This window comes from Ochlerotatus camptorhynchus, unplaced genomic scaffold (assembly GCF_037179485.1).
Source record: "Ochlerotatus camptorhynchus isolate MF236.1 unplaced genomic scaffold, CSIRO-AGI_Acam_v1.1 ptg000081l, whole genome shotgun sequence".
Taxonomy (NCBI): domain Eukaryota; kingdom Metazoa; phylum Arthropoda; class Insecta; order Diptera; family Culicidae; genus Ochlerotatus; species Ochlerotatus camptorhynchus.
The window spans coordinates 1,904,710-1,914,044 of record NW_027040571.1 but is presented as its reverse complement, the minus strand read 5'-3'; the positions used below and the strand labels follow the sequence as shown (position 1 = coordinate 1,914,044).

Here is a 9,335-nt window from a genome sequence, read left to right as displayed (position 1 = left end):
AACGTTTAATGATAAAGTTTCAACCTTATGTATTATGGTTTTTTGGAACTGGACCTTACAAATAATGGGTTGTTAAGAACCATTACCGTTCCCAATTCTTGTTTTCTCCATACATTTTCGGAAAGAGAACTATATTAGAACCTTTTAACTTATGGTTTGAGAACTTTAATGGTAATGGTTATGGTAGTCAGTAAGGTCCACGAATGGTTTGGTAACATCGATCAACTTTATGTGGAATATATCGCGAATTGGTTGCCTGTAATTTACTGATTACCAATTCACGATATATTCCACGTAAAGTTGAGCGATAATACAAAACCATTAATGGACCTTACTGACTACCATAACCATTACCATTAATGTTCTCAAATCATAAGTAAAAACGTTCTTATATAGTTCTCTTTCTGAAAATGTATGGAGAAAACAAGAATTTGGAATGGTAATGGTTCTTAACAACCCATTATTTGTAAGGTCCGGTTCCAAAAAATTATAATACATAAGGTTGAAACTTTATCATTAAACGTTCATGTAAAGTTCCATAACCATTTCAGTTAGAGTTTAGCAGGGATTATAAACAATTTTGAACCATTTTAGGTAAGGTTAATTTATGGTTCGCGTTTATGCGGGTATGCTGCTTCCCCAGCACAGTCGTCAGAGAGTAGTAAGAAGACGAAACAAGTCGAAGTGGCATTCGCCTCCGATCCTCGAGCGCGTACGAATAGGGAGGATGGAATTGCATAATATTTTGCACACTCATCGCCATACTCAGAACCACACCACTGTGTGGTGGTGTTCGGTCGTCGAAATTAGTATCAGCAATAGCAGTGCTTTTGGCGTGTGGTGTTGAAAACTGTTCTCCAGTAACAACGAAAGGCTGCCTGCAAGCAGCGAGCTGCAGAGCCCCCATAAGCAACCATCAAAGGAGGAAGAAGCTGCACCGCTATGCTATGGATCGGAATCAGTAGCTCTTCGTGAATCGCTGCGGGTCGTTCATATGCCAAGCGTGTCACCCTCGCTCCAAACGACATACAGCTCGACAGCTTCATCTGTGTTGAACACCCAGCTCAGAATTACTCAACTATCACTACAAAACGGTCCTTTTCAGGGCCACCAACAATTTGTTAAGAGTATTATTTGGACATTTGTCAAGGTCATCAGCTCCCGCAAGCAGCTAGCTATCAAGACTCAACCTGGTTTCTATAGAAGGTGTGGAATTGTAGACCCGAATGTATTGGTGAGATTATCATCGTCTGACCATTTTCCAGAAGACGCTGGTATGAAGTGTTAAAATCTATATAGAATTTGAGAGAAGTGGGAATAATTCGCTTTGGGTGTATATTCAGTCCCCAGAAAGCCAATAAAATCAAATTTGTGAGAAAATTAGCTCTCATGAGCACGAGTTCAATCTCTCGAAGTCCTTCCTTTTTTACATATTCTGCACAAACGATACTTTCCGCCCCGCCCCATTCATATAATTCGGAAGGAAATCCTGTGAGGGGTGAATTGAATACACTTTAATACCAAAATGCACAAAACTTAAAAATTCATAAATAACAAAAAATTCAAAATACACCTTTTAAAGTCGGGTAGTTGAATCGAAAATACTCAAGTTGACAGCCCCTTGCATTCACTTCATCATCTTTCTCTTTGCAATAAATGCTAAAAAATTTGATACGCTTACAAATAAAAAATGGAAAGAGTTAAGATAATTAATGGTTGATCAATTAAAAGAACTAAATGTTCACATTTGTTCCGTCCACTAGCTCCCGTTCGTGCCCCTAGGCACAGACCCTTCTACTTTTTACTGCAAAATGTGTAAAAAGTAATCGTTCAAAGAAATTAAATATGATAAGGACACATGGTTTTTTTTTATAAATATCGGAGTTTTCTTATTTGTGTCAATGATAAAATAAAGATTGATCGGATTCAATAATATTTAAAAAAAATCACAGCCAGACACCAGACAATGAGAACCTTAAAAATGATTATTTTTCTTAGGCTTAGCTATGAAAGTAATATAAATCACTTACCCTATAGCTTGTCCACCGTTGATCTGTTACAGTTTGGACCGTAGTTTCTCCATTTTTCTGCTAAAATTGCTGAAAGTTTTTCGCTTAGGCAAATGGCGTCCATCAACGAAGCAGAAGTTTTTTTTACCCATTAATGAGTATAAAAATACACATTTTTGACTGGTACTACATTCTTAAAATGTGTATTTTTTACACATTTTAAGATCTCCAAATTTACACATTTTTTGACAGCTGCGGAAATGACGGCTTCGGCATGCCAGACTATTTTCGGCAACCCAAATTGAAACACTATTTTCACTGGATTTTCTTACGAAAACACTTCGCTGAATGCATGCAAACGATTCTTTATGCTTTCAGCTTCAATTTGACTATATTTTTACCTCTGAGAAAAAGCAATCTAGCAAGGTTTTCTTGAAATGAAACACACGCACTATAAATTGTAGCTGATTTCGAGTTGCCGATAATAGAACAGCAGATTTACACACTTAGATTTTTTCACCGAGATGGGCACCACCGAGCAGCTTGGCATTTTATTTTGCTGGATCTCAGTGAAAAACTTGCCGAGATTCAGCTAACAAACGGGAATTTTGCCGAGATCTCAGCTAACAAACATATTTTTTGCTGAATTTCCAGCAAAATAAAATGCCGAGCTGCTCGGTGGTGCCCATCTCGGCAAAAAAATCTAAGTGTGTACATGCAGCTCAAATGGAACGGTTGCCGAAGAAAAACTGGTTGCCGACAATACTCACTAGAGAAGATTGGAGCTTTGTTAAAGCGTTTCAAAACAGTTTTTGACAATTCTTTCGACTGAAATTGTTAGAGCAGCTGGCAGCAAAAGATTGTAAACAAACCAATACTGATGCATATGTGTGCGTTCCTTAGAGAAAAAGGCTATAGAAAGAAGGTCGCTGCTTAGTTTGCCGAGAATACGTAAATTCCCCTATATAAAAAATGTGTATTTTTTTACTCATTTATGTGTTACGCTGGTTACCGTGTTGTTGTCCAATTGTCAACTTGTCACTCCGAACAAAGTTTACCCATTTTTGGGTAGGTTCAGTTTTGACCGATCTGGGTCGATTCTATCCAAATAAGAAAAAAGTACCCAAAGCATTAGTTGAAAGATCCTAAAATTAAATAAACAGCATTTCTTAGTTGCTCACATTAATGTGATGAATATCGAGGTTAAGGCAGACTCTCGAACAGACTACTCCTTCTAGCATTTATACCCCGTTCATATTACAGCGTATATCACGTAATATACGCTGTCTTGCAATGAGTACTCATACATCTAGTTTTCACTGGAAATCCTATGTAAGAGTGCTCATTACAAGACAGCCTATATTACGTGATATAGGCTGCAATGTGAACGGATTATCAACCGATGGAAACTAACGATTTAAAATTGGCTCACTACTTAACTAGCCTATTGGTTCCAAGCAAATCGATTAACGTACCCCATTCTAGTCGAAATTAGCACAGAGAACAGACATCCAAGCTTAAAAGTCGGCTTAAACAAATTTTTCGAAAAATTATGTATAAGCATTCAAATTAAAATACGTTAGAAACACTACACAGAAAAAAAAAGTTGTTGAATATTACATCCAAACTGCTGCAACCAGGTCAATCCATCGGTTGTGTAATATAACGTTGTACGATGTACATCGATTTTGCGAATAAAATTACATCCATTGATGTAATATTGTATCTGCTTTTCGCTATTACATTATTATTTGATACATCAGCTTGAATTACATTGATCTATATTACATTTTTTTTATGTGTAGGGGCCTCTTAGCCTAGTCAGTAAAGGCACGGCATTACCAAGCCGGAGGCGTCGGGTTCGATTCAAGGGAATCTTTCGGGTTTGAAATTTTCTTGACTTCCCTGGGCATAGAGTATCATCACAAACGAAGTGACAGACGGAGCGGCTCGAAAACTTTGGTGACTAACCTGCTATTGCAATTTTTCAGTGTACCACATGGCAACACCACTACTACTGGATTGAACCACATGGCAACACTACTACTGGATTGAACTTGCATTTTCACCAAATGTACTAGAATGTTTTGGTTCTATCTCTTTCACTCTACTCAAAACTGAAATGCATAAAAAATGACAAAATGATACGCACTCTTTGCACACTGTCAAAGAATCATTGTACACAAAATCAACTTTGTTCAAATCAAAACAAAAAAACTAACCCATCTGGTGGATGATGGCATAAGCTTCCAAGAAAATTCTATTACAGTGAAGCACATTATTTAAATGGATTTCTTCGCCAGTTAGTCGTCTGTCACTTCGTTTGTGGTATCATTGTGCTTGCCACGCAATATACAAATTCATGCGTTGGTATTGGCATCGAAAGCTCTCAATTAATAACTGTGGAAGTGCATTTAGAACACTAAGTTGAGAGCAAGCAATAAGCTAATATGCGATAAGGAAGAAGCTTGATATGCGAAAAAGAAGAAGAAGAAGAAGAAGAAGAAGAAGAAGATGATGAAACAGTAACACATATTATTGCTGATTGCATCTGAAACTAGACTGTCCCAAAAATGCAAAAAGTATGATAAAAGTGCACGTTTCCGTCAAATCGTTTTGATGTCTTCGGAACACTTATTGCTAGCATCATAAGGAATAAGTGCACAGAAGACACCAAGACGATTAGCAGTTTTATCACACTTTTTAATAAGTGAAAACGCGCTATGGTATGAAATGCTATGAAAATGGTGTGAAATGCGCAATATTATTATTATTTATGACACTTTACCTCTTTATTGTGTGGCATTCGTGTCAGGACCACTGCTATGCAAACAGATATTGCACTCTGTTTACGACATATTTTTATAAAGGAGATTCTTATCTAGCGTCCAAAACGTCAAATACAACAGCGAAAGGTTTTACAGCTGAGTTATTATTGTCGCGGTTATGTTAAATTCTCATTTGATTACGGTCGAAACGCGCCGCTCAGAAGCGCGATGCAACCCCGCCCATAAGGATTATACACAGGTGTGTAACTTTGATAGTATTTTATGGCAGCGGCTTGAGGAGCGAATCCTGGATAAAGAGCCGCCGTGTGTTAATTCAATGGGTGCAGTCGTACGGCCATAAACAGAAAACAGATGGTATAATCCCTTTTTGAGAAATTATCCTGCCACACACAATAATGTAATGTGGACCGTACACGATTGCTTTTATTGACAATAATCGTATTGTCAATACATTCAATATTGAAGTCAATACATTGGTATTGACAATATTTCTGTATTCACATCATCAATATTAATGTCAATAATTCCCCTTCGTGTCAATATATTGATACGTGTGGGGTTTGCTTAAGAGAAAGTCAATTAAGAGAATCGATCAATGCAGATAGGACCTTTTGAGATGTTTATCTAGAATTGTATCGCTCGATTTGTTTAATTTGTTATTTACCTAGGACCTTTTGAAAAGTAACGATCGACTGATGCGTTGACTGTGAAATTTTTCATCTGTCAAATTTTTTTTGGGGATATTGTCATCCTGTCATCTTCGTATTAAAGTGAAAATTAAATTTTGTTCAAGTACGCGTACCATCATCATCGCTAGTTGTCAGGAAAGAAAATCCTTCTAATAATTAGATTTTTCCATCAAAATATTACAAAAGATGTTCCATTTTGATGTATTTTGATCGCCTCATAAAGTGAAAATAATGAATGGTCCTTTCCTACCATCGCAAGGGCTTGATTTCAACACCGAATTAACGGCTGCTGCTATTGCAGCTGTTCCACTGAATGATGATTCCACGGAGGAGCAAGCAGAAAAAGCGTCGGCGACAGTGGCTTTCGCAGTGCCACAATCTACATCGGCTGACACTCCAGACGCTAGTGATGGTGGTCCGGCCGCGGAAAATCCCAAAATAATTTACCTTGATCGAGTGTGTCGGACGTGCCTGGTAGAGAAGGAGAAAGAACAGCTGAAGGATTTGTTCGAGTTTTGCCTCGCCGAAACCGTGATGGCCTGCGTGAACATTTCAATCGAAGAGTCTGACGGATTACCATGTCACATTTGTTTGGATTGTCTGCAGGAGGTGGAGAGGATATTAAACTTTCGGCAAATGTGTGACCGATCAGACGTGACAATCCGTAACTTGATCGAGAAGTCGGTCGTCATCAATCAGGATAGCCAAACGAAGTATGAAGTGCTGAATGTTGTGCTAACTGATGCGAATGGTAATACGGAAACATCCGCCGTAGTGGTTCCGATTGAAGAACTGCGGTTTCAGTTGATGAATGGTGGAAGCGCAACCAATGTGGTTTCTTCGGAGACTATCAGTATTCCGATAATGGAGCTTAATGATGAAGTGGAACTGTCCGGTTTTAATAATGTGGTAAACACGGAAAACATCAAAATTGACATACCAAAGGGTAGTCTTGAGGTGGGGTTTTCGACACCAACGGATTTGCTGGTCACAGAGGAAAGTATGGAAGAAACTCTGGTTGAAGAAGATTTACCTATTACTGTGAATCCAAGCGAGTTGTTGAATGAAGCTACTCCCACACCTTCTTTGAACGATATTGATCCAGAAGGACTAATACAAGACGAGAGCACTACCATCGACCATCTCAAACAGGAGCTGTCTGAGTTTATAGGGAGTGGATGTGCTGATATACCGAAAGATCAGGAACTGGATGACAATGATGACGATGAGATGATTCACGTTGACTATCTGAAAGATGCGTTGACGGAAGAATACATTCAGATTATGGAGAAACAGCTGGCGTCGTCAGTAACACGATCGAATAATCCTTTGCAGGATCGTTTGGAGCAGGAACATTTTGATAGTCTTATAAATGATGAAGAACGAATTCAAGTTGGTGATCAGCAGGACTGTCTGGACGATGGCAGAATTACCGAAGACGAGACGGACGGAGACGATAAATTGAACGATGATGATGGCAAAGGTTGCCATTGCAGGCACTGTGATATTGAATTCGAGGATAATCGTCAGTACAAGAAACACATGAGGAAACATTCCGAGGTGAGCACGCGGTTAAAACTACTAGAATTTGGTTGAATATCTGTAATTTTATTATGTTTCAGAAACGTTTTGAGTGTGAGTATTGCTCGCGCAAATTTGCCGAACAGTCTTTACTGAGGAACCACACACTGCGCCATACCGGTGAAAAAGCACACGTCTGCGAGGTATGCAATGCACGGTTTTACGAAAAGAATCTTCTGAACATGCATATGAGGACCCATGGTGACGAACGGCCGTATGCCTGCGATACCTGTGGAAAGCGCTTCAAGACGAAAAGCTTGCTCAACACTCACAGTAAGATCCATTTGGGAGAAAAGTCGCATGTCTGTACGGTCTGTGGAAAGGGATTCACGTTGTCGTGGCAGCTGAAGGCCCACACCAGGATCCATACGAATGAAAGACCATTCGAGTGCCAGTACTGTCACAAGCGGTTCAATCAGAATGGTAATCTCATGATCCACATCAGAATTCACACAGGAGAGAGACCGTTTCAGTGTACGCTCTGTGAAAAGGCGTATCCTAGTCAAGGGGAATTAAGCGTGAGTGATTACGGTTTTGTGGTGACTTTAGTTTTGATAACAGCAATCAAAAATGCTATTTTAGGGTCACATGCGACAACACACAGGCGAAAAGAAGGTCAAGAAAATCACCTGTACCGTCTGCAGCAAAGCGTTCGCCGGCAATGGGGACCTCAAAATACACATGCGAACCCATACGAAGGAAAGACCTTATACATGCCAGTTGTGCGGAAAAAGTTTCATGCTGCACGTTCATTTAACGGTGCACATGCGTTCGCACACCGGCGAAAAGCCGTTCGCTTGTACCATCTGTGAGAAGGGTAAGTGGCTGAATTTAATTTTCCTGTGAATTGCAACAAATGATCGAATTTTGCAGCATTTGCCACCAACTATCAGCTAAAGAATCACACCTTCGTGCACACCGGTGAGAAAAATTACGCCTGCGAAGTCTGCAATCGACGGTTCAGTTCTTTGGCCAACCGCAACACGCACCGTAAAACGCACGATCGGAAGATATCCTGACAAAAGTACATGTTCGTAGGTTAAGAGCTAATCTGTAATTCCATTTTATCGAAGTTCCAGACTGTATTGTACTAATAGCTTACACTCTGCTAGTACAAGAAATTTATAGATACTTAATCATTATTGGTCAATCTTTCGCGCATTTTGCAGGAGAATTTGAGCTGAGTAATAATTGTGGGATGGTTACATTCGAAACGTGAGTAGTGCCAGTCAGTATATTAAAAAAAAGCTAATCAATGTTCGGTGTGGCCGTAGAAGTTATGATATTAATGTATACTAATACCAGTGCTATCTACCGTATCGATTCATCAGTATAGTTATTATAGTTCTTCTTAGTTTTAACGCTATGAGTAGTATCAACTTATGATTATGCGATTTCTTATGATTATCCACTTTCAATTAAAAGTTCAAATTGTATTTAAACCGTTTTAATCTCTCTATCTAGTATCATTATTACCTGAACCTATCAATCAACAAGGTGTGTTTTATCGTGAACAATTTGATCCGTAAACTACCCCAGAATAAAAATCTCATTTACGATGTACGAAATGTTTGGTTGAATATAATGGAATCAGTAGTTAGGGGTAAATTGTGTTTTTGTTTATTCGATGAGATTTCCGAACTGGGATTTTTACGTTCTCTACCAAATGTCTTGTTACACATTAATCATATTTACACTATTTTCTTATTTCTTGATTTCCGTCGCTCACTACTCATTTTTCGCTAAACATTACAAAAGTTTAACTACTGTTCACTTGTTTTTTCTCATAACTTAATGCTTACCTATTTTTCTAGATTCGCAGTGAAACTCTTTCACTGCTTATTTATTGATTCTTTTCGTTTCTCACTTTTTACTTCTATCTTTATTTTACATCACTCACTTTTCACTTGTCTCAACTCTAGAGAAAATTAAATTAGAGCCACATGTGAAAAGGGCATACAAGCTTTTTGTAAACAAACTTTTGTAGGCCTTTTTCTCACCAACCGAGGGTCGCCCACGCAAACCGACAATATCATCAGGAAGGGGAATGCTTCCCCTACCTGCTAATGTTGATGGTTTGCTTTGATGTCATATAGGTGGCGAGAGAAGGGCATAAGAAGGTTTGTTTACAAAAAGCTTGTATGCTCTTTTCACATGTTCTAATAGAAACTAAACGATCGATTCAACCTCTGGTGGTGAATAGGAGAACGTCAAAAAGAGTGTTGTGAGCATAAATGTTTGCCTTGAGACATAGGAAGCGGAACATT

At 38.8% G+C, this 9,335-nt stretch overlaps 1 protein-coding gene across 1 annotated transcript; it reads left to right on the top strand.

The window, feature by feature from the left end:
- The first annotated feature begins 5,611 nt into the window (after positions 1–5,611).
- On the top strand, positions 5,612–8,668 carry LOC135698009 (oocyte zinc finger protein XlCOF22-like). The gene is made up of 4 exons (XM_065217873.1): positions 5,612–7,047; positions 7,110–7,586; positions 7,651–7,885; positions 7,942–8,668. Exons 1-4 carry the CDS (start codon positions 5,719–5,721, stop codon positions 8,085–8,087), a joined length of 2,187 nt encoding a protein of 728 aa, XP_065073945.1. The 5' UTR covers positions 5,612–5,718; the 3' UTR covers positions 8,088–8,668.
- Positions 8,669–9,335: the final 667 nt, after the last annotated feature.